This window comes from Nylanderia fulva, unplaced genomic scaffold (assembly GCF_048542155.1).
Source record: "Nylanderia fulva isolate GAGA-0341 unplaced genomic scaffold, ASM4854215v1 Scaffold14, whole genome shotgun sequence".
NCBI classification, from domain to species: Eukaryota; Metazoa; Arthropoda; class Insecta; order Hymenoptera; family Formicidae; genus Nylanderia; species Nylanderia fulva.
The window spans coordinates 5545202-5571734 of NW_028189622.1; the positions used below are offsets into that span (position 1 = coordinate 5545202).

A 26533-nucleotide genomic window follows, 5' to 3' on the forward strand; every position below is an offset into this window, starting at 1 on the left:
GTGACAGCCGATGTGTCTCTGACGGTTTCGCATGAATGACCGGACGCGTATAGCGCTGGACCCGACAGTAAGTGTCTTGCCATTAAATCTTTCAATCGAAGAAGATCGTTAGATAGAGAAAACAACGATAGATAATTTTCGCAGGCGAAGAACTAAGGCCGCACCTCGACGACTTCGCCGTGCGAAAATCCAATTATTTCGAAATACCTTTCTCCGATTTCTGGCTTATGTCCAAAGTCAATTGCGCCTTCAATTTATTTACACCGAGTGTAATTGACTTGAAGGGGCTGATTTCGTTGTATCCCATAGCGTGATCTTGCATGACTAAAAACGACCGAGCCTATTTTTTGGTTTGTTATTTCGTTTCTCTCTTCTCTCTCTATTTTACTTAATTTAGATTCGCCAGATATTCGCAGACCCGAATTACGACAATTTAAAAAATCGGCAACATAATTTGTGCCCTTGTTATTATGACAAATATTGTTGAAATATATTGTTGCTGCCAATCTTAATCGGCCAGTCAATCGATCGAGAATAATATAACTTGATGATTACACGAGCGATTTAAAAGCCAGCTGACCCGATTCGTGATTAACGTCAGGATGGTTCCGAATATTCGACAAGCGCCCTTTCGCGTTCATGCCAATTGCGCCTCATCGATTGCTATCGAGAGACAGAGGCATGGCATTCCGCTGTTAATGCTCTGCACTCGAAACATTACGAGTTAGAGCTCGATCAACTGATGAAGTGAACGGTGCATCCTAATACACACACACACACATACAAAACGCGTGTAATACTAATGGTATTATCTTGTTATTGTCTCATGTTTAACTCGCGAAATCAATGGATATTTACCATTATGCGAATATCCACTGTTATCCTTCGCAGCGAGAAGATATTACTATCGATAATGGAACACTCGTATAAATGTTCGAGTTAATGAGCAATAATCGGCTTTATCCATAGGCAACATTATTACGTGTTTGTTTTAAGAGAAACGTCAAGCGCAAGAAAGGGTTTAACGTTGCCTCTTCAAGAAAATGCATGTATTATGCATCCATTTCTTTGAAACAAAATCTTCTTTATGTATTAAATCTTCTTCGAATGTAAAGATCGTTTATATATACAGAGTGTATTTAAATAAAGACGAAACATTTTAGGAAATGATATTCTTTGTCGAAAATTAAGAGGGGTTTCTTATATACTCTTACATCTCTCCCTGAGGAATCACACTTTTCTAAAGAAAGAAGTAAAAATTAAGTATTTATATCTTTTTCAAACTTGAGACAAATTAAAATGAAATTTGGTGGATATTTTCCACTAATGAAAAGGACATTAATATTTTTTCGATCTTCCTGTATCCTTTATAAGGGAATGAAACTAACTTTTCGTTTTATTTAGATGCATCCTGTATATAAAAATAGGCATTAAGCAAGATAGAGATTGTTTAAGCCTGATAAATTATTATGGTGTGAGATTTAACAGGTTTATCTCTCGATAAGACCGTCGCAATAAAACCACAATATAATAAAAAAGCAAGGCGTCATTTAAACGCAGGCTTTATAATTGAAGTCGATCGGAACTTTCTATTCTAATCAAAACTCGAAAGCAACTACGAGTCGCTGCAGTTGACGTACTTTAATTGGGACATTCTAGTTATAAGCTTAAGCAAACTAAAATCCTGTAGTGAAGTTATAGCAGACAACCTTAGCGAATCCAGACAGATCTGTTTCTCTCTCTTGAAATGAAATATTTCCCTCGAGGGGTTTTAGATTTATTATATTAATATTACATTATTATTACGAGGTACAAAAGTAAAAGAATTTTGATCAAAAGTTCGAGAAGACGAAACCGAAGGTGATTTTCCGCGGAAAATTGGAGCGCCCTACATAGGAAAATCGCGGGTTGAAAAGAATTATTTCGATAAAATTTTCCATCTCGCGAGAATGCAATTCCGACGAAAGTGTGCATAATTGATTTTAAAACGCGATGGAAACTTATATAATATGCCGCTTGAGAATGCGAGATTGTCGCGAGCTCATTCTGACTCGTGTGCGAAAGCGCATAAGAAAGTCTGCCAGCGTCACGTAACGTTACATCGCGTATCTAGGCTGCGGCCTATGTAAAACAGAATTTATCGATTGCGCGAAATTTATCCTACGTGACGTGATACTGACGAAAAGTCAACAAACCCCGTTTTTTTTTTATATATCCACGCCTCACAGAATTTTAAGGACAGCAGCAATTTATGTCCGACGATAAATTCGGTCTCCGCGAACACGCCCTGAAAATTCGAACGAAACATATTCCAGCGAACGATATATCTACACACGATGTTTTCGGGGAGAATTTCGACGCTGACGCAATTTTCCGAATGACGATCCCGTTCGGCTTGTAATCCAGTTGAACGGAAAACCCGTTGACGACGGAGTTATAATCGAATTGTTTAGGACGGCGTGTTCACTCGTGGACGATGTTGCGGTGAGAACAGGGTGCGAGAAAGCTCTACCTTCGTTCTTTTATTTTTTTATTTTTTATTTTTTTTTTACAGAAACTTATAACATGTATAGCCAAAGAGAATTTCACGGATGGGCTGATTTACGCGCGGAATTACGTCAACTGTGCGACTCAAAATACTCGGAGTATTTTGTTGTGCGTATACGTATATTGTTCTCCGATTTTGCGCATCCCGGTCGCCTCGCAGTCGCGTGATTAATGATTTCTGCGCATTAATTATTGCGAGAAGTTTCAATGTTACACGCGCGGTGATTTTCTTGAAAGTTTATAAATGCGTTGCATGCGAGAGGAATACGTCTGTGTGCGTTTGTGTGTGAAGATTCGCGTGCGAGACGACTGGAAACGCGTGGTTTTGCAAACTTATATATCGTATGTTCACCGCAATTCAGTACCTTTTTAATAACCACCGCGCTTCTTTCAATTTAACCGATCAATCAAAATGTATGCGAGGTAAGTGGGTCGCGAATATCGTCGATTTCCGCAATCAATCTCTCGATTCCTCCTCTTTGCGCAATCATCGGACCTCATCCCGTTTCCGGAATGAAGAACGGAACCGATATCTCGGTTTAGGGCGAATTTAACGCAATTGAGTCGGATAAGCTTAACAAAGTCGATCTCAAACGATGTTACGTATTATGGAAGTTCCGTGATTGCTTTAATCAAATACCTGCGGCTCGATAACGGCAAGCTTTCGTCCGAGATACAGCAGCGGCCGATTTCTGAGAGAGCTTTTAGCTGCAATTTGACCGTGGTTTTTCCAGTGATTAACATCTCATCGCGATATCTTTTTTTTTTTTATTCATTTTGCGGTTCACTGATTCGCTGGCTACAGCCCTCTGAAGAGTACTTTCCGGTACTTCGCGGGTGCTTTCACAGCCCCCTTCGGCATTAAGTAAATCAATATTTGCCTTGTAGGTGAACATGTGTAATAATTGAAGTTCGACAGTTCTCTCGCGCTTTGAATTAATTGACGCGGAGAAATCGAGGGAGGAAGAAGAGCAGATAGAGAGAAAGGGAGAGAAAGGGCAGACTGAATACGAGGATGATGAAGCACTCGACAGTTTTGACACACGACGAGTGGCAAACAAAACCGAGTTACTCGAGGGACCGATGTTTTCCCGTGATCACCAAGTGGTAATTGTGAGAGAGAACGTGAAAAATGTGACATTCGACGCTTCGCGTCGCGCGGAATGCGATCTCTTTTCAAAGGGAAGGTAAAAAGAAAGAAAAATTTAATCGTAAGAGAAAGAGAATGGCGTGAAATTGGCAGGGCATCTTTAACGGTTTGGAAGATCTCGCTTTATTTATTTTCGTTTCACACGGGATCTTTGTTCGTTTCTATCTTGGCGCGCGTGTCGTTAAACCATATATTTTTATCGGCGACGTTTCCAGCATGTGACACACAAAAATGGAAACATTTTCTTGCACGGGGGGGCTCTTTCGTGTAGAAAATAATACCCCGCTCTGCTGCATGTAGCCGAATAATGTATATACGTCGCAATCTGCAGCTCGATAATTTGTAACGTCGGGAAAAAGCGTCGCTGCAACGCTTGACGCTGCGATTTATTAACGATGTTAATAATTCTACTCGTCGTTTTCAAACCAGCCATGTGGCTTTGAATATGCATATGAATAATGACGATCGCTTAAATCTTTCATTTCGGAGCTGTTTTTAATGAAGCAGCGTAAAGTGCTGTCAACGAAATCTATAATTTTACATTCCATAAATCTAAATTGAGAAAGAAGCTCTACAAGAAATACTATCGCGCGTTCAAATTTAAATCCATTGTTGTGAAAGTATGGGATATTTCGCGCAAGTTCAAAAGTGTTAAATGTTTCCTGAACTGAATGAGAGCATTTGGAATTTTTTATTTTTGCTCATTTGGAATTTCTTTTCGGGACGTCTTTTGATTGACACAATTACAAGTGATTTGGTAGAAACTCGGGAGAAATTGCGGACTTGTCGGAACTTTTGAATCGCTTTCACATGTACAGACGTGCTCGTGTCTCTTTTTAGCTCGATTCGACATGGTCTGGATAAACCTAACTCCTCGATCAACGTTATCGAGAAACTGACAGAGAAAAGTTTGGCTGACATAAGCGAATTGGATTGGCGAATACATTTCCGCAACCGTAGAATTTTCACAGAAGGAATACAAAGTTCGCATTAATTTTCGTTTGAGACTCAATATATTCTGCTGCTTGTAGTTTACGATCGTACATTACTTGAAAAGTATGCAATCGCAATTTTGCAGCGAAATTTATATTTCGCCATATTGAACGTTGCTTAAATCGAACGTACGTTTTCGCGTATTTCGAAGTCAAATTAATTTTTGCATATTTAAACCATTCGCTTTTACATTACAGCTGTTTAATATCAGAGTTAACGAGCGCGCTTTATAAGTATGTGCACCAATTCATGAAAAAGAGTAAAAAAAACAAAACAGGAGAGAAAATTGGACTCACCATAAGAACGATTTGACTTGCAGAGGCACCCTGGACGACATGAACTCAAGCGGAGAGTCTGGCGGAACGATGTCGGAAGATTACGAGGTCGGAGGCTGCAGCGTCCCGGAAGAGGAGACAGGCTCGAATCTACCGACGTGGGAGGCGGTGGTGGCCACCCTAACCCTGAGCTTCCTCGTGGTGGCGACGGTCTTCGGCAACGTCCTGGTGATCCTGAGCGTGTTCACATACAGGCCGCTCCGGATCGTCCAGAACTTCTTCATCGTCTCGCTGGCGGTGGCCGATCTCGCGGTGGCGATCCTCGTGATGCCGTTTAACGTAGCCTACCTGCTGCTGGGCAAGTGGATCTTCGGTATTCATCTGTGCAAGCTGTGGCTGACGTGCGACGTCCTCTGTTGCACCGCTAGCATCCTGAATCTCTGCGCGATCGCGCTGGACCGATACTGGGCGATCACCGATCCCATCAATTACGCCCAGAAGCGAACCCTCAGACGAGTCCTCGGGACGATCGCCGGGGTTTGGATCCTCTCGGGCGCCATCAGTTCGCCACCATTAGCCGGCTGGAACGACTGGCCGGAGGAACTAGAACCAGGTACACCCTGTCAACTCACGAGACGCAAGGGTTACATCGTCTACTCTTCCCTGGGCTCGTTCTTCATCCCGTTACTGCTGATGAGCCTGGTCTACCTGGAGATCTTCCTAGCGACGCGCAGGAGATTACGGGAAAGAGCTCGGCAGAGCAGGCTGGGCCCGGTACAGTCCACCAGACACCGCGAGACCGACGACGCCGAGGAGTCGGTCAGCTCGGAGACGAATCACAACGAGCGCTCGACGCCCCGTCTGCAGGCGAAGCCGTCGCTGATCGACGACGAGCCTACCGAGATGACGATAGGCGGCAACGACCGCGGAACGACCGCGTCCACGAGACGCGGCGCCGGCGGCGGCGCCGTCACCACCTCGACGACCGTCTATCAGTTTATCGAGGAACGACAGCGGATCTCGTTGTCCAAGGAGAGGCGCGCAGCGAGGACCCTGGGCGTCATCATGGGCGTCTTCGTCGTCTGCTGGCTACCGTTCTTCCTCATGTACGTCATCGTGCCGTTCTGCCCGGCCTGTTGCCCCTCGGAGCGGATGGTGTACTTCATCACGTGGCTCGGTTACGTCAACAGCGCTCTCAATCCCCTCATCTATACGATCTTCAATCTCGATTATAGAAAAGCGTTCAGGCGACTGCTGCGAATCCGCTGAGGTTCTTTTAGGATCGCCAAATACGAGAGAGCCGTTCAATAAGTTCTTCGTCCAGGGAGAAGCGCATCGCTCGCGCGTAGGAATTCACGGGAATTTTCACGCCTCGCTTACCACCGATCGTTTGTTCGCCTCTCGCAGCTCGTTAAGCGGCGAGAACTTAAACGCAGTCAGCACAAAGACGACGACGACGACGACGATGATTTCACGAAGCCAGAGAATCTGGAACAAGTAAGTTCAATTGTAAATTGATGGAAGTAGTATTGTTTCGCGACAAGTCATAAATCGACTCTACGAAATTCGCGGATCATTTAGTTTTGGCGTTTAATTAAAATGTCGATCGAGCAATAATATTCGAAGAAGACGATTATTTCATACTTTTTGTGAAAGAGAAATTCATATCAATGCTCGGCTAGTTATCTCGGAAAGGAGAGAACCTTGTGCTCGAGTTTCAATAATTCTCGTTACATCGTAATAAAAAATGACAAGGAGAAATTAAAGATTTCCGTTTGCGCGAAAAATTATGAAAATTGATAGAATTAGTCTAGACTCTTAATTATGCCGTGTCGACCTAAATACAAATTATCCCAGAGTTTTTACATTTAAATTCAAGCGACTTTCAAAGTTTTGTTTTTGAAACAAAAACTGAAACGTCATAGAAATCTGCTTCCTTCAACCGGCATAACGGATTGCCAGAGTGAAAACTCTACCAGAAGAGCGATGTGCACTTATCGTCATAAGTTTCGCGAAAATTTATCAAGGATTTCAAGAAGACGTTGGCGGAGGAAATGGATGTAGTTTCATCCGAGAGATGCAGGCTGCGCGTTGCAATCAAGATTGGCAGCCAAGCCGGCGCTAATTCGACCCTGAACAGTTCCCAGGAGGGGCAAAAGTTGCGAAGGGAAAATTATTTCGCGGGAATAATAAAGGAAAATTATTCTTCCTGGGCGGCTGTGTGTGTCGGTCGGCTACCATCTTCCCTCTCCGAATGCTATACTAGAAGAAGCTGCATCAGCTTCATGAATCTCATCCGCGGTTCCCGAGATTAATCTCTAGCCGCTAGCAAATGATTAATGATATATATTGAATTTAGCACTTTCGAGAAGGTATAAAAGTACGATCTATCACGGTCATCAACAATACTCGTTACCGGAATCGAGGTCATCGTCGATTTCTTTCCTCGCGCGACAAGTTTCGGCAAAAGTTCGTCGATGCGCAGTTTTCCGGAGATATTAGATGAGAAAGAAAGCAGTATAAGGAGCAGAGAAAAAATCCAGGACGTGCTTTTCTTACCAACGACAAAACGGAGAAAATATTCGTACATTTTAAGTAGGTGCCGATCGCGGTGGACATATATTCAGGGTGTCCCAACCTTACCGTACCATCCGTTTATGGGAGACTCCTAAGGTTATTTGGAGATGATTTTTCCTCAGCGAAAATATCGAGGAAGATCATCATTTTTTTAATGTTCCCAATTTTTAAAATCATGCATCTTTGTAACTAAGCCTTATAAATTAAAATACTATTAAAGCAAACTTTACCTGAAATTAGTTAGTTTACAAAAAAGCTTTCAATTCCAATCGTTTACAACTCGAAAATTATTGGTACCTATACATTTTCGCTGAGGAAAAATCTCGAGGAAGATCATCATTTTTTTAATGTTCTCAATTTTTTAAATCATGTATCTTTGTAATTAAGCCTTAAATTAAAATTTTATTCAAGTAAACATTACCTGAAATTAACTAAAAAATGTAGTTTTGTTAATAATTTATTTTCACACAAGCCTTAATTTACAAAAAAGCTTTCAATTTCTAATCGTTTACAACTCGAAAATGATTGGTGCCTGGACATTTTCGCTGAGGAAAAATCGTCTCCAAATCGCCTAAAGAATTTCCCATTAACGAGTGGTACACTAAATCTGGGGCACCCTGTGTACGTCTCTGCCGATCGTTAACAAGTATTACGGTTGTGAATAATTAATTACTCAGCCATAAGTCTCTCCCTCTCAATCGCGGAGCGTGTATAGCGTTGTAAGAAAACAGGGACGAGCGTATATATATATATTATACATATAAAAGGAGCGTCGTTCGTCACCGACGGGACACGGTCGTTATTTCGGCGTCACCGACGTTAACGCAACACCGGCTCATAAATTTTCGTGATTCGCACCGCGCTCGATCACGACCGCGAATTGTAGTCATTAAAGTCACACTTTAAATCACCTGCCGATATATATTCACGTTGACGCGCGCTTTTACACCGTCACGTGTCTCTACACGATTTACCGGAGAGAATCGCCGTTCCATCAATTTTAACGACAGCCACTTTAGTTTATTCATATAACGGCTTCTCTTCAAAGTTTTCTTCCGACGTGCAATAATATCGCGTTTTTGTTATTCAAATTTAATTTACAATTCCTCATCGTATACTCATCGACGAGATAATAGAATGACATTCTCTGTATATATTATTCATTCTGTGTATGTACAATATTCCTGAAGTTGGATATTTTTATCAACATTTTATGAAATATCGAAATAGATTATTCGCAAGTATATTCGTTTGAGAATTCCCTGAATGCAAAATTACAAGCCTCGATTTTCTTTATTGAATCGCTTCCATTATTAAGAGTTACTTTCGAGAGTAAAACTCTCAAGCGAACCATCCACTCTCGCGACTTCGTCGCTTGTCAATAAAATATGTATCGGTGATTTCGAGATATATCCTGTAGAGAATCACGTATACGCGCACACACACGCATATACATACACACTCACACAAACGTAACATACGCGAAGTACTATTTATATGACCAGAATACAATTTAAAGTATCTTTAATGATAAAAAAAAAACACGAGGGAACAGGCGGAAAAAAACCGCCATCTCCTCGAGTGCCGCGCCAAAACGATGGATTAAATGGTGAATTGGTAGGGTGAATAGAAAAAAATAGATCGGACGGATCGTACGACCCGATAATTCGATCTCGTCACCAGGGCACTCTATAATAAGGTTGTGATAAGGTTGTGAGAACACGTTCGTAGCCGTGCTACGAACGACATAAGATTTTTAATTACTAGGATAGGGAACATTTCTTTACTCGAGTTATACTCTCCGATGCAATGTTGCTTCCTACCCAAGAAAAAGAGAAAACGAAAGAGAGAGAGGAGAGAAAGAGGAGGAGATGGAAGGAAAGAACAATTTTAGATGAGTATTAAAACTTTTTTCTTCGCAACTCTCGTCTTGCATAATGCGCTACGAATAGTTTTGAATTTGCACAGCTGAGATGTTGGATTACATTTCCTGCAAAGCTGCCACATGAATCTCATTTGCATAAAACATACATAATTTCTTCTCTCTGGGAAAAAAAATGGTCGGTGCACGCTTTGCACTAATTTTATTTAAATGGAATTTACAGCTTTGCGGTTTTTGACGTAAAAAAATCTAGCAACTTTCGTATACAAATGTAAACATATCTTTTTTAATTAAATGAATTAAAGGACTTTTATCATTGTGGAAATGGCTGTGTCTTGTGTTTTATACATTAATATAATCATCTTGGCTTTTTATCTATAAAATATAAAACGACACTTATTTATATCAAGCTTGAAAATAATTTTTTTTCATTTATTTTTACACAAAACATTAATAAGTGCCAAAGTGCTCGCATTTTTCTTCAGCAAAAGGAAACGTTTTCATGACTTTCTCTTTCTCTATGCATTACCTCCGATCTTCTCATTTTTTCTTCTCAGAAGATAGATGTTAAACTTTTCGGATGCCTTGGGTAGGAATTTCATATGCGTATATATATATACATATATATATATATACATATATAGTTTATGATATTATATTATATATTGTATATTATATCGTATATTACACTATAATATACGTATCAGCAGTTCGATTCTCGATGAGCGTTTTGCGAATCGGCACGCAGCTCATTTTAATCCCTTTCCTTGATCCTGTTCGATATCTTCAACCGCAATTTTTCTCTTTTTTTATATGAAAAGAAAATATGTTTAAAAAAAATAATTTGCCATTTTGAATGCCGCGAAACGATTCGCGATACGTGAGAATCCCACATTGGTGATCGGGCCTGGTTGCTCGATATAAAGATTACAACTCTAGATACGTATTAAAAATAAAAAAGAGATATATATATATATATATACAACACATCTAGTTGATAAACTGATACTCCGTTGGTTGTGATTTACAAGTATAGCAATACAGATATTCTCGTTTCTGCGCCTGACAAGAAATTGTAGGCGGAGTTTTTCTTCCCCAGTTCACAGCTATTTCTCTTACGAATCGAACTTCTTCCGTGTTTGCAAATTAAAATCTTTTTTTCTTTTTTTTTTTAAGGAAAATATAACTTTTCATCCGATAAATGAAAATGATACGTTTGAGCTATATATCTGTTTCATTTATTGCGTTTGGTAGCGAGTTTTTGTGTTGTATTAATAATAGATTTTCAGTTTTATTGATCTTCTATATGTATATATATAATGTACGTGTCACGATCTTTCGTTTCTCATAAAAGGAGAAGAGGTTCGAATATTTTGTGCTATGTATTTTATGTACAAAAAAAATACGGGTGCGTTTTATGACACACGATATTGCAAAGGGGGAAATCATATTTTATTACAGAGCGCGAGATAGGAAACGCACTCGGGAGAGAAAGGGCGTATGAGGGGAACATTTTTTTTTAATTGAAACGGAAACAGGAAATGGATATCGGTTACAATATAACCTAGGATTACTTTCGGATACCAAATAGAAACAAATAATTCGATACAGCGTGTTGGTATTTCATAAAGCCCATCCCGTTATTTCGATACTAAAGAGTAATTTAATGAAAATCGATGTCAATAGAAACACCACTTTGATTAAATGTTAGCATTCTTATAAGTGCCAGGTTCAGTTGTGTATCGCATCTGTAAAATCTACATACAAAAATTTTCAGAAAGAATTTCTCGCGGAAATTGTTACACAAATGAAAAAAAAATATATTATTACGTACGATGAAAAAATTTTGTAAGTAAAGAGAATTATTAAATTTATATTTTGCGTTTCAAAAAGTAAACATTCTGTAATATTTTTTTATCGGCATGTAAGTTTTGTCAATATCTCACATCAAAGTAACAAGTTTTAAAACTTTCACGAAGTGTATTTGTATTTTCTCCTTTGATTATGACTCTTACTCTTCCTCTAGAATTATATATATATTTCACGGATATCTCTTGTTTTTTCAAATGTTCAGCATTAATAGGAACGTAATAATTATTTAATTTAATAAAAAAAAAAAGAAAGCAGACACGGAAAATGTATGATGCAGCCATTAGAGAATTTCTGTTGTAACACACTTTGAAAATTCTCGCGTTAGAGAAAAAGATCTTTACAAGAATTGTATATATATAATAAATATATAATTATATTTATAAAAATGTACATATAATTATATATTTAAGGGAAAAAATCCGGGAAGAAACTCCGCTTGCATTCAGAGGCGCAGATTAAACGAGCGTTCATGTGAGTCTGTCGCTTGAATGTGTGCATGTAAAATCAATTAATGAACAAGACGGACAAGATTGATGTACGTTGTGTATACACAGTGAGTGATATCAGTGTGCGAGTGTGGTGAGTGTGTCGAAACGATGGTCGTATCCATATCGCGATGAACGATATGACGGGAAAACAGAGATTTATTTCAAATCGGCGACGATTATGATTGCAAATGCGCGAAAAACTGAAATCTCTCCGCGCAAGTTATCGAATAAATCGTTTAGAAAAAATTTTAAAAACATAGATATATATACGTAACACGTGCTGAACTATACTTTGGTCGATTTTATGGACGCATAGCGATTTTCGCGATAAAATCAACTTCCGGCCACGTATAAGAAGAATCGAGATACCGACATATTGAGCCGATACTTTTTTTAAGTTTCTTCGTGCATTCTTTGCGTACTATGGAAAATGTGTTAATTCTCTCGTATAGATGTGCGGCGTATGATAGACTTCGTCGTTAATTTTAACGAAATATTATGTGTGCGATATGAATGTACGAACACTAATGAAATATTGAAATAAATAATGTTGTATGGTGTTATGGATTTTACGCAATGTTCACTGTGGATTCCTTCAGAATTTTCAGTTTGTGCGATTAAAAAAAATACATATACATATATGTATATTTATGAATTATTTAATTTTGCAATTTTCCCCTGTTTTCCCTGTTCTTATTTATTATGGAACAGCTTTGAAACATAAATAAATTACACAGAAATTATAATTGCTTCTACGAATTATTTCGTGTCGCGCATAATGCAAATATGGATGTTGGTGATTTCGATGACACATTCGCTCTTGTTTCTTCCGACATGCTCTTACAGCAGCCACAAAATGCGAAGTACATTTGCATGACGCATTGCACGCGACGGTGAAAACGCCAGCAAATCGTCCGCGCTGTGTCTCGCAATTGCATTGTGTTACAAGAACCAAGTATTTCGTGCATTGTTCGTGTTACACGGCAATTCTCTCTCTACGCGGTATAACCCACATACTGAAATAACAGCAACGACAGAGAGCGTACTAGACCGCTTTTCGTAAAGCGCTTTGCTAGATTTGAAAAATATCATTTACATATATACGTAAAACCAACGAGGGATAAATGAATTTAAGTAAAGAGCGCCCTTTTAACATTCTGGAAAAATATTTTCCAGATTTCGCTGACGCATGCACTTTGCATAAAAATTATGTTAATGTAATTTAAATTCCCTTATTGTTATTCGCTGCATATCTCCGATTGTATTAATTAAAATTATATATCAGAATAAAAAATTCGAAGAACAACAGATTAATAAAATAGAGATTAGTTTAAATTTTTGCCACGAAACGTCGTCTGAATAACGCTTACGTATTTCTTTATTTCACCTCGATCATTTTTATCGGGAAGCCTTTTTCCGACCAGATAATCGCCCGGATGTTACGGAATGTCGATTTCCTCGATAGAACGAAAAGTAAAAAATGATGGACAGAAAATATGAGAGCGTGGGGTATATCGTAACCGTAAATTCCGATAAAGCATGCTAATATTCAAGTAGAGATATACGAACTGTACGATATTATCTGCGCGCCATGTATGTAAATACATAAAATTCAAATACCACTCTAGGTGTAGTAAACTCCCTTTGCATTAGCTTCTCGTGAGCGTTCTGGAGAAGTAGAAACACGCGCCCTCGTATATAATTTGACAATCTAGCTTGTTTCATCAGAGAAAGAGACGCGTGTGCACGCATATATTTTCATATGCACGTACGTACAACATCGCGTTTGCTTATCGTCTTAGCATTTATCATGTTCTCTAGATCCCCTGAAAATGCATCGCGGTCTCCCTCGTTCCCGAGCTTATACATATAAGAATCCGCGAAGAATTTCGCAATTAGATAAGACATGCCTCCTTTGCGAGAGAGCACGTGTCCTCGTGAAACGCGGATCATTTCCGCAGACACGTGAGCACGCAAACCGACCTGTTTATTTAACTCGGTCATTTTATGTTAATTCCCGCTCTGGCAATTTCCTTCGCGGATCTCCGAAACAGAGGCACCGATGCGGCTTCCGCATTCCAAAAGTGCATGCCGGAAAGAGGAAGCATTCGCGAGCCTTGCATAAACGTCATCTGTGAAAACAAGTTCGGAAGACGCGGAGTTCATATTTTATTCCGCGTTCTGGATAACTCAAAAGCAAATTCAAAAGAAAGTCCGCATGCAAATTTCGCTGGCATCGCCGCGTCACCTTACATCATCTCCGACGATTTTATTACGGACAAATATACGCTTTCATCGATCGAATAATTGCTCCGGCAATTTTCTTTAATGGGTTTCCGCCTATTCGTTATCAACCGTCAAGTGCTCGCGGGAGTAAGGTGGGAATTATCACGATTACATTCTGAATGTGAAATGAAAGGTACGCCTTGTGGATTTTATTCTGTGTCTATGTACTCTTCCTCTCTTTCGAGAGCTTTTATTTCTTAATTAAAATGAATGTTTGCCGCTTAAGCATGCGAGAAAGCCGCTAATGAATAGCTAATGAATTGTAACCGTAAGCTTTCAGAGTTCAATTATATATTAAGTTGATTATGGAAATAATAAAAATATTGTTCTTTTTTTAAAAAATTATATTCTCAAGTTTAGCATAAATTATCAATTCCTTTATGGACAAAGAAAGTGCTGCAAACTGACATGCAACAACATCCTGTTTCGATAATAGACGTTATAGAGCAGCCTGAATTATGCAGATTATGAAGCATCCGGAATTCTAAATCGTCGAGTTTGATATTGAATATTTAATATCCGCGACACCTCTCTTTATCGTCGTATTAGAAATTTAAAGCTCGCTTTATTGCTGTTTTGCATGAAAAGTTGAATGCTGAAACGCGCTTGGTTCTTATTTACACCGGTTAAACTAAATTATGAGTTCTCGTAAATTGTTTTGCGCGCAATATTCTCGTTTCTGTACTATACACTCTTATCTGGATAATTCCAAATAATCGAGATAGCTTATACCGTCGAATACATGTATGCGACGCCGATGATTACGTATCGCCACGAAGTAATAACGTTTCAAAAATAATTGATATGACGTCGTAACGTTTCAATCGCAACGAAAAATTCTTCTCACTAATAATCGTTCCTCGAATCACCAAAGACTCAAAGACAGAATTTCGTAATTAATTGAAGGCAACGTGAAGTGATCGACAAGTTTCCGGTAAGTAATTAAGAGTTTGCAATTTCCCGGTTTCATTAATATACTCAATAAACCAGTTTTGCTGTGTAAACTCGACGAAGATCGCGCAAAACTTTGTAACAAGTTAAATTTATTACATGAAAATGAATTTATATTACTAACGCGATAATATTATTCGTATAATGAATATTGTAATGTATTCGTATTATACAATAAATTCTACTTATAAAACACAATCTAAAAGTGTTGAATAAAAATTAGATTGATGTGAAATAACTGTAGTTGAGCAAACTAGTATAAAATAAAGGGAAATTGACAACTTTAATAGCATGTCATTATTCTTCCAATAATTTCTGGAGGTCGTTCTAAATCTAGATTGATCTCTATTTATCGCAATTCTATAAATTTATAGCTTGGTAGTAAAAACGGAGATTTAATTATCTTTTATAAGAAATGAATTTCGTGCAAATCACTGATTTGTGAGGCGAAATTCCACGTTTAAGATAATTCTTATATAAATGCACGTATGTACAAAGCTACGTTGAATTGTCGGACTGAGGAGAATATATATATATATATATATATATATATATATATATATTTATATATATCGTCATACACGCGAAATCTTAATGCAATTAACCACGATATCGCTCATGCGGCTTTAACGTCTATATACTAAATCTGATCTTCAGCTTATATGCCTTTATAATAATTCACATACAATGATTTCGCACAATATTACGACCTAGAACTTAGATTTCTTCATATTTCTTCGTCATCATATTTTTAACATCTTATTCTCGACAACGCTTTTTTTATTCCTTATCAATGTTTTAAATTCGAACAAAAATTGAAAATTGAAAAAAATCTTAAGCCACATTTGTGCAAATTTGAAATTAAAATAATTTGCAAATTAAATAATCGATATTTAGCACTTATTCATTGTCATTTAACTTTTTCTAAATGTAGCACAATATGTAAACTAATTCTCTAATATAACATTTCTCAGAGATCTGCAAAGTGCACAGAAATCATGAATGTATTGAGTCGAGTCGAAAATTCTCATTTGTGCGGAATATCGGCAAAACTCTTGCGATGTCTTTTGTAATGTGCCGAACGAATTTGCATGTTACACAGGAAACGCATATGTACATACGTGCTCGTGGTACAATTTGTACGGAAATACGTAGAACCGGTATTCTCGCTGAAAGCCGCGCGTATCTATAGCATCAAGCATTGTCGAAAACGAGGTACTTTGTAAAAAAAAAAAAGAAAAAAAAAAACTGATATAGATACGAACCGCATCATCCCCGAGGCAACCGAAATACGAGCGACACTCACAAGGATTGTTATTTCGCGGGAGGCTCATAGACACATCTATATAAACGTGAGACCCTTCATTTACTACGATATTTTTCGCTGTGTATTATTTTCGAGAGAATACGTGGTAAAAAGTCGGGAAAACTTTCACAATAAAAGATCAAAATGTGTGTTGCGTCCACGCAGCATATTCCATTATATTTCGATAAATTTGAATTCGTCAAAAAGACTCTCGTTTTTTTTTTGCGAATTATGCAATTAGAATGGTCAATGCACGAAATTATTTCAAAAGCCAAGAATAAATGCCGTATTAATCACACATCGTTCTAAAATTGGCCTGGTTCCACTATGGAATCACACATTCCGCATAAATTTATATTTTCGAATAACCAATATTGAACACCAATATTGATGCGTTATATTCGCTTATTTGCAATTTATAAGGCGTATGCAATAAAGTCGTTGTCTTTATTTTAAATTATTCATCAATAAATTAGCACATTCATATGCGTGTATCTTAATTTTAAACTCATAATCGAAAGAACGATCAAATTTCTCTAAAGCCGGATTCAAGATAAGTTTTCTATTCATTATCGTTTAAAAGAAGTTTCATTTTTCACCGTTTCCCGATTTTGAGAAATATAACGTAGAGAATATTATTATTCGTCCAAAAACTATATATATCACTGTCTGCTTATAAATTGATACGCGTCACTGGTTAGTTTTAGTAGAGATCTGTATATAAACGAGAATTAACCCGAATGCAATTATTCGGATCTTACGAAGGTGCAAGTCCCAGTAGAGATCTCACGCGTGTGCATCCAACGTAACTAACAGCTTGAAAGCCCGCAAGATGAATGTTACCACGAGACCGCGCTATCGCGTAGAAACGACTCTCTCTGCGTCGTTCGTCATACGGTTAAGTAGTGGCGATACCTGTTACGGCCACCATATCGATCTTCTAAACGCGAGGGCGGAGATCTCGAATTTCGACTTTGACATAAGAGAATCCGACGACAAAGCTCATTCTTCGGCCATTGTGACAACAAAAACTTGGGCCATTGTACAGGCATGATAAAAGACTTGCACGTGGCGAACATCGCCATGGAATCACTAGGTGACAAATTCTTAGGCGCGCGACAGTAACTTTATATATTATACATATTTATATATATTAATTATTATAAAATTAATTAATTAATTAATTTAAAAAATTAATAAATTAATTATTATAAAATCTCGAATTTTAATGACAAAAAATAATAAATTCAGAAATATATATATATATTATATTATATATTATATATTATATAATATATTATATATTATGCATATATATTTATGAATTTATGATTTTTTGTCATTAAAATTCGAGATTTTATAATTTCAGATATATTATATATTTATTATATTTATGAATCTAACATAGGCAAACATTAATTTTCGCTCTCATTTTGTCTAGATCTCTCTCTCTCTCTTAAAAGAAACTAAAATATTAAAAATATTTTACATGTGTTAAATCAAAAATATCTCCTTCAGTTTTAATATCGCGTATGTACTTTCGCCGATTCTCTGTTGAATGGTCTTTGACAATGTGTTGCTAGTATTAATCATCCTTTTCAATGCAAAGAGACAGGTGATTTTCTCGGTAAAACTTTTGAAGGCGCAATTCATCTAGAGTATATATGAATATAAATTGACATATATTCAACTTTGTCAAAGTTTCTGGTATTTTTATTCACACAAGACCGACATTCTGAAAATGAAAATTCCCCCTCACCTAAAAGATTACATCTCTTTTAGAAGAGAATAGTGAGATATCACGATCATGATGCGAAAGTCCAAGAAGATCACTATATAGTTTCTGCGGTTCCTCGCGATCAGCACGTCTGATTGAATTTCTCGCGCTACATCAATCCTGACATATCCATTCGTTCTACGGAAACATGTCCGATTTGCGTTTCGCCAGCTTTAGAAAGTGTTTCTAGTTTCGTTTGATATAGATTGCGAGGATTGTGAATGTCGGTCTCGATACATTGATAACTGTTCACATTCGTGCCATCGTTTCGGTGTAAAGTATTATAGTTTTCACAAATACGTAGATCGCACTGGTCGGAACTGATTGGCAGTATATGGATCTGTTTATCTTTCAGGAAGTTCCGTGAACCATGTAACTTGTCGAATACGAGTTATTATCAAAGATGTCTCTTTGCCGGATATAGCAGATAAGCACAACAATAAGCGAAGCTTGTTCGTTCAATGGATAGAAGGATGACGAATTCGATATCCTTTGACTAACAAGATAAACAGGATGGGTCTTGTTCCCGGACTAACTATTGTAACAACGCAAATCTTGTCGTATATATCTATATATACTACGTCCTATATCGAATATCGATCCTTTCCTCGATAATCTTGAGATGATAAATGTAAAATGCGCGAACGATAGCCTACAATTTCTTTTATCATTGATTAATAGTATAGATCTCAATGAGCCGGCAAGAATGTATATATATATGTATGTTACTTTAAGATTAAGAGGCGATGAATTTTTATGACTCCTAGAAGAGAATCGATATAAGACTGCGAGGCGAATGGAGAAGATATGGCTGCGCGATAAAATTTACACAGGCCATGCCAAGTCGATATTTTCAGCAGAGAAAATCTCTCAACAAAAAATTATGGTGGAATCCTACGATAACAGACGGCAGTGATGATTGTGAACCTACAATATCCACCGCGCTATTTTTTTTATTTTTTTATACATATATATGTGTTTGTATTTGAAAAACTGCAATATGTTACGAAGACCAACATTTTATTTATATAGAGAGTAACTTGAAAATGCTGGTGTTTTATGGCATATTTCTGTTCTAATTAGTATCATTAAAAACAGGAAAGAAAATAATGATCAATTTATCGAAATAATGCAAAATTTGTGCACGAGTGATTAAATTATCCGCACGATACGCGTATTAAATTTGCCACGAGATGGGATGTGCGTATGCGTTTTGCATTTCGTTCTAATAAATTATGGTCCGATATACATAAAGCTAAATTATACGTGTATTCTACATAGATGAATTGTTTAAAAGCATTAACATTGGCGAATTTAATTAACTCTCATAAACGAGAATCATTCTAATTACACAGTTTCAACGAACTGAAAACTCATTCTCAGAGAATGAGGTTTGCTTTCATATTTATATTATATATGTCATCCTTGTTAACTCCTTTGTTATTAGGCGATTATAAAATTACCATCTTTCACGTATGAAAATAATTAATTTATCATATGGTTTTTAATTATGACAAAAGAGAGCCAACAGCGCGTAATTATTCATTTAAATATTAATTTCTTATTATTAGATGACCATAAAGTGATTTTTCATTTCTCATTTCGCAACAATGTAAAAAGAGTAAATTAATTATAGTAGAAATGCTCTCAGACAATTTCGGTAGTCGTAAAAATGTTTGTAGTCTGAGGAGAGAAATGAGTTTTTGTATGAGAGCGTGGCGGATTATGAAAGGAACGGGTTAACTTATACGGTCCAGATTAAGTATACGAAGATTTATAATGCAATAAAGATAAAATCCGTCGACATTCAGAAAGTCGCGAATAATATATGAAAAATTAATCGCAAATTTATTTATACAGATTATATAAAGCCGATTAAATACTTCATGCTAACAAATCGTAATCCGATGATGAGATGAATAAAAAAATTCTCATTTGAAAAGAAAACTCGATAATGTATTCTTAATTTTTTTACTACCTATTACCGATTAATAATTTTACTATATTTGTTTCGTTGAGAAACGACATTCGAAAAAACTCACATAAGAAAATATATAATTTTACACTATATATAAAATATATAAACCAATATACATCTATATTGGATATTTATTAACTGCACTCTTTTATACACTTGGAATTATACAAGTCGTGATTTAAAATGATTGTGAAAGTCAAAGTTCGAACAGAGCATTGGCGGAAGTTGGCGATATTAAAACCGAAAGAGATATTTTTGATTTAACACGTGCGAAATATTTTTAATATTTTAAAGAGTTTTTTTTTTAAAGAGAGAGATCTGGACAAAACGAGAGAGGAAAATTAATGTTAGATTCACAAATATATATGTATAATATGTAAAGTATATACATATATTAGTAAATGTATAAAGTCGATTGTAATATTTATTTTTTATCTGAAATAAGAATCTCCAATTTTAATGATAAAAAATAATAATAATCGCCTCGTAATAACATACCCTTCCATAGCGTCGTCGTATCTATGCATGTATCTGACGCCTTGACGCCGCGGCGCAAATGGAGTTGGATATTACAAGGCTTCGAATTGATTGTGCTTAAATTATACGTTTCTTAAGATTTTTAATCCCCGCCTGCTCGTTAACCACGGTAGCTTGCATGTGTGTCAAGGACGGAGTTTAGTTCCTATCGCGTAATTATGAATTACTGGACCACGGAATGTATTATAGTTTTCGACTATATATAAATATTTTTTTGCAACCGGTCGATTTGCGTGTAAGAAATGCTTGGTAATCGCTTCGATTGATGTAAGTTCGCGTGACGTGGTTTAATATAATAACAGCCGATCTCGAGAATAATTTTTCTGATTGTCAAAAAAAATTAACTATTATTTATATTGTATCATATATGTATAAGATGTGCAAATAATATTTTCTTAAAATGTATGTTTGTGCTATAAAAAATATCAAGTGGGGTAAGTCAATAATTCTTTAACAATTTTGTTCATGTAAAATGCAGTTGTTGTTGAAATGGAAAGGAGATATATATGGCAGAAAAGTCACCTATCTCGTGACAAAGTAATCCTGGTTTATGATATGCATAAATATTTGAGTAAAAATGCACTCTCATGAATTATAAATCATTCTTTTTTTTTAGAGAAAGATTTATTTTGATGGCAGTTATATTAACGGAAATGGAATACGATATCGTGTGATATTCACCGTGTTTCGATTTGATCATAAACACACAAAATTTGTTGCTTCGTGCTTCTCTGATAACTTCTATTTTCACATCAGAATTTTTCTGATATCCATTTTATATCCACGTATACAAAACCAATTAAAAATACACTTCAAAATAACAATTTATTTAATTGACATTAATTACTTAGACGTTTCACATTTATTTCTGTGCTATTTTTTTTCTAAGACCAATCAAGATAGTACGTCCAGTTTTTTTATGATTTTCAATATTTTAGCAATTGAAAGAAATATATGAAAGAGTAAACGGAAAGGATGAGACACGTCCTTCCGGTAATCAAAGTGCACTTAACTGACTAAATAGAGTCCTTTTCGTGGAGGCTAAGTCGATTTCAGAAAAACACCGTTTAAATGAAATGGAAATGATCGATTGCACCGGCAACTAGTGCGTAAATGCAAATCCTCTAGCATTCGTATCGCTTTCCGCGCGCACGAGCGATCACTTTTTCGCGTGCAAATCATTGACATCATATTCTCAATCAGTTTGACTCGAGCGAATATAATTTCCGGACCCGATTCAACTGTGTTTAATCCCCATGGTTGCTAATTTGCTTAAACCAATATCCACAGGGTCGAAAACATAATTAATATAATGCAATACGTTAATTATAATTTGCTCATTTCTATTTAGCGCATCTATAATAATTGCGCTTTCCTTTTATACAACAATATTATGTCTGTATAATAATTTTCGTTTCATCAAAATTGTACTTTTTGTAAATATACTTAAAAATTCATTCGAAATGATTGATGTGTAGACAGGAAAAAAATATTCCCTAATGTGCATCTAAGAATTTTTTCAGCGATGGAACGATGAATTATCGATAAGAGCCAAAGAGTCGTGAAACATGCGACGGAATTTCATATCGCTCGCGTGTTTCTCGATCCTCAAACAATGTATCGCGACGACACACGAATCTCACGATTCAATATATACGTATGTACATATACCTTCAAATTTTCGTCAAAGAAAGAGATGATGACAGCCGAGCCGGTCACACGCGCCGGGACACGATTGATTGGGGTCATCCCCGCGGTAACCGATGGACAAACATAAATAAACCGCGGGACACCTTGGAGCGAGACGCCTGCGAACCGCCTCGCCAGTAGACAGCTAACCGCGTAACATCCGCTTTGGAGTTTTCGGAACGTGTAGATGACGAATCCGAGGGAAGAACCGTCCCGACGATGTCGCCTAACGATAGCCATCGGCTACCAGCACCGCTTTCATCCACGGGTCGTATAACTGGACCGTGAAGGCCGTGTTGCCGACCCGGCGTTCTACTTCCATATCGCTTTGACGTCTGCTTGCGAGATCGAACTGACGATTATTAAACTCAATATATAAACGCAGTTGCAAGTTTAATCGCGTGGGGAATTAAGTGCGCCAAGCATTTTTCTTCAAGCGACCAACTTTGGCGCGCTTTTCCTCTTGATATATCCTTGGCGGGAGCGAAAGAGCGTTGACATAAATGATATTTATAGCTCCCGAGCTTTAATCCGTGTGTCGCTGAAAATATCTTCGATGGACCAAGCTGATTATACTCTTACTGTACTCCTGGGAACGTTGAATCCAGCGGCGATTGTTCCAAGCTTTTAGTTTTCAAGCCGAAGATCGCTTCCCGCTCATGATCATGATTTTCTGTCGCGTCGCGAAGACTTGTATGATTCTGCACGTTTTATCGACGATTTTTACGGTCCACGGAGTAGAGGGTGCGTCGAGCGGAGGCGACAAAAAGAAACCGGCAAAATCGAGACCGGTGAATCTCTGTAGGTTTTCATCCCCTGTGAAAGTTTTGATTGAAATATTCCTTGCGTAGAGGGCGCGATAACATGATTTCTCTCTCTGACGCTAACTGATATTTATGATCGATGTGATATGACGACGTATTGTTATAACGGCTACATTTATCATCACGTAGAGAAAAAAAAAAGTGTCACGTCCATTAGTACAGACCGAGTACTTCCGAATACTGCCGAGAGCTTCCATTTACGAAAGTACAGAAACAGCTTTTTAAATCGTTCCATTAAACTTTTCGAACAATGCGTTGTAATTGCTTTTGTCTCACGGCGTAACTTTCCATTAATAAGCTATTTAAGGCCTAGGATTTCGAGATTAATTAATCGCCTGATTCAGTTTTATCCTTTTTCTTTCTTTGCATGCCACGTCGGGGCGCGACGCTTTTTCCCCCAATTAGTTATAATTAATGGCGTGAAGAACAAGGCGGCCAACGCGAGCGTGACTGCCGCCTTGAAGGCTCTGAAGGAGAGATATCCGGATCATCTAGGCACGGTGTGGTCCGTGCGAATCAACGAGAGCGATTCCAGCGAGAGCCTCGATAGTATATGCGACGCCTGGAGTTCGGCTGTCAGCAGAGGCGGCTCCGCCGTTCCAGATCTGATCCTAGATGTGACGAGAGCCGGCCCAGGCTCCGATATGTCCAGTTCATTCACCGCAGCCATGGGAGTCCCAACCTTATCTGCCCAATATGGCCAGGAGGGTGACATTCGGGCCTGGAGAGATCCGACTCTTGATCAGAAAAATTACTTGGTCCAGGTACTCTGAAAGATCCGATTAATTAGTTTGAAATTTGTTAAGTCTCTTTCAATTTTTTCGAAGAAAATTCTTCAGTCTCTTGCGTTTCTCAATTTCGTGTTGCTTAAAATTTCACTTCAGGTAATGACACCGGGCGATCTCATGCCCGAGGCGATTCGGCAGTTGGCGATCCAGATGAACATCACTAATGCCGGCATTCTCTTCGACAAGACTTTCATCATGAATCACAAGTATAAGAGTTTGTTGCTGAACGTGCCGACTAGACACGTCATCAATGAGCTGCAGTTGTCGCTCGACACAATTAAGGAGCAATTGTCGAAGATGCGAGATCTGGATGTGGTTAACTTCTTTCTGCTGGGCGACGAAAAATCCGTCGATATAGTGCTGGACGCCGGGGAATCGTTGTACTTCAATGGACGGAAGTACGGCTGGTTCGTTTTGAGCTTGGATGACGAATCGTGGCCGTCCTGTCCATGCGAGAACATGACCGTGTTGTTCCTGAAGCCGGTACCGCCGACGGTGGGCAATCAAAGCCAGCCGGAGCCGATCGCGAGGACGATACTCCCGAAACCGTTTATCACATCCGCGTTTTATTACGACTTGACCTTGTTGGGAGTTCGGGCGATGAAGTCAGCCTTGGATAACGGCGACTGGCCCTTGGAACCACGTCAAATCGATTGTAACATTTATAACGAGACAAACACACCGACGAGGAACATAGATTTCCTGTCTAAACTGATTGCGACCTCGAAGAATATGACGCCGACGTACGCCGGCATCAGTTGGGGTAAGAAAAATGGGGAGCACGGCGCGGATTTTAAGGTAAACATGTACATGGTGAACATCGAACGGGAAAAGATCTCGACGAAGATACTAAGCGGAGAATGGCAGACGGGCATCGAGATGCCTTTGCAGGTAAACCCACGTTGCTTGAAACGCAGCGTACTTATATGTGTGTGCAGAGAGAACGTTCTTCTAGAATTTATCTATGATATTAAAAGAATTTTATAAAAGTTTCTCTAATTAATATTTATCACAATAAAAAATATTCTACCACAATAAGATATAAAATAAGTTTACTATGTGCATCAAATATAATTAATCCAATTAACATATTTTATATCTTATTGTAGTAGATATTAATATTTTTTATTGTGGTAAATATTAATTAGAGAAATCTTATAAAATTCTTCCAATACTATATTGTCTTACGATTACCATAATTTTCAAAATAAATTCTAAGAGAAAATTCTCAATATACATATTTATTAATATACATATATTGTCTGCTTGTGTAAATGCATGTGTATGTTCTTTAAATTTTAATTATACATATAATATTACATATTATAATTAAAATTATATATATAATATTATAAATATTATATATTCAAATATACCGCGTATATGCATACAGAGAGAATTTTCTTTCTAGAATTTTTCCTGAAAGTCATGATACTCGTAATCATGGGACAATATGGTATTGGAAGAATTTTATAAAAATTTTATAAGAGTTTCTCTGATTAATATTCACCACAAAAAATATTAATATCTATCACAAGAAGATATGTTTGTGAGTAAAATTTATCGAACATATTTTATATCTTATTGTGATAGATATTAATATTTTTTTATGATAAATATTATACTCAGAGAATTCTTTAAAATTCTTCCAATACCATATTGTCCCACGATTACCATGATTTTTCAGAATAAATTCTAAGTAAATTAAAAATTCTCGTGTGTTAAATCATACAATTAATATTTATTAATATTTTTCGTTTATTCGCAATCCACTTTTTGAATGAAGATATCACGTTTGCACGCAATATATTCTAAGAAATTTTTTTCGGCTTAAAAATACGAGAACACTTTCAATATCACGTGTGATTTTTTTCAATTTTTCTTTCATTTCTCTCAAATGCCATATCCAAGGATTATTGATCACACTTGACCATCGTGGCCGACCGACATTTATGCGATCGATCGCTTATATTTTTTTTGTCCATATACTATCCTTTTTCATGTTTCATAAAGAGGAAATAATTCTGAAATAGGTTCAGAAATAATTCACGAAACAGACAAATTGATCGCAGTATTGAATTGGAATCTCATTGAAAAATTATTGTAGTAATTCAAACTTTTATAACGAATGTCTGCTTACTCGCGAAAAATATTCGAGCTCTATTAAAGTATAACATAATAATAAACCCTCATAAATAATACAAGCTCACGCATACACAGAAACGTGCAAGCAAAAAATGTACATGCGCTTTATATTATTGCCCTCTTCTCTCTTTGAGAAGGAGAAAAATATAAAACACTGCGCGTTTGCATTAATAAATGCAAACGCGATAATATTCATATTAAATAAGATATACACTTACACGTTGGAGAGAAAAAAAAGGGATATCTTCGACGTAAGCTCTTCTTTTATTAATACCATAGCGCCTATCTGCCTCACCATCGTTCTCGTTTAATGATGATCGCTTATCTGCCCTGGAAAAAGTTCAAGGTGATCAGAGAATGGATGGTCACACATGCATTTATATTTATTCAGATATCGCGTCACGAAAGCACCTAGGTTCGCAACCCTTCGCCTTTCGTCCTATTATTTGCGTATTTAGTTTCACTCGC

At 37.2% G+C, this 26533-nt stretch overlaps 2 protein-coding genes and 1 long non-coding RNA gene across 5 annotated transcripts in view; 2 read left to right on the forward strand and 1 right to left on the reverse strand.

Annotated features, from left to right (window-relative positions):
* On the forward strand, nt 1–12431 carry Oct-TyrR (Octopamine-Tyramine receptor). 2 transcript variants are annotated; one of them, XR_003819235.2, is made up of 3 exons: nt 1–67; nt 5010–6462; nt 6993–12431. XR_003819235.2 is itself a non-coding variant. In XM_029300826.2 (2 exons), the coding sequence occupies exon 2, from the start codon at nt 5026–5028 to the stop codon at nt 6232–6234; it is 1209 nt and encodes a 402-aa protein (XP_029156659.1). In that variant the 5' UTR covers nt 1–67; nt 5010–5025; the 3' UTR covers nt 6235–12431. The 2 variants fall into 2 exon arrangements, 1 of the variants encoding a protein (XP_029156659.1); XM_029300826.2 differs by having other exon boundaries at nt 5010–12431.
* The window catches only part of Ir25a (ionotropic receptor 25a), a 28650-nt gene continuing 2118 nt past the window's right edge, over nt 2–26533 (forward strand). The window contains exons 1-4 of one of the 2 annotated variants that reach the window (XM_085480240.1): nt 2–67; nt 18460–23109; nt 23538–23896; nt 24017–24811. In XM_085480240.1, coding sequence (XP_085336366.1) covers nt 22968–23109; nt 23538–23896; nt 24017–24811 — 1296 coding nt within the window. In that variant the 5' untranslated portion in view covers nt 2–67; nt 18460–22967. Of the gene's footprint in view, nt 68–18459; nt 23897–24016; nt 24812–26533 lie in introns of those variants that run through there. The other variant, XM_029300819.2, reaches the window with a different exon arrangement.
* LOC146724299 (uncharacterized) lies at nt 6342–26409 on the reverse strand. The gene is made up of 2 exons (XR_014924144.1): nt 26284–26409; nt 6342–6453 (listed from the first exon to the last, which is right to left on the reverse strand). It is a non-coding gene; the product is annotated as an uncharacterized LOC146724299 (long non-coding RNA).

What these genes read in the sequence shown, in the direction of transcription:
- Oct-TyrR (XM_029300826.2), top strand. Translation starts at nt 5,026, where the DNA reads ATGAACTCAAGCGGAGAGTCTGGCGGAACGATGTCGGAAGATTACGAG.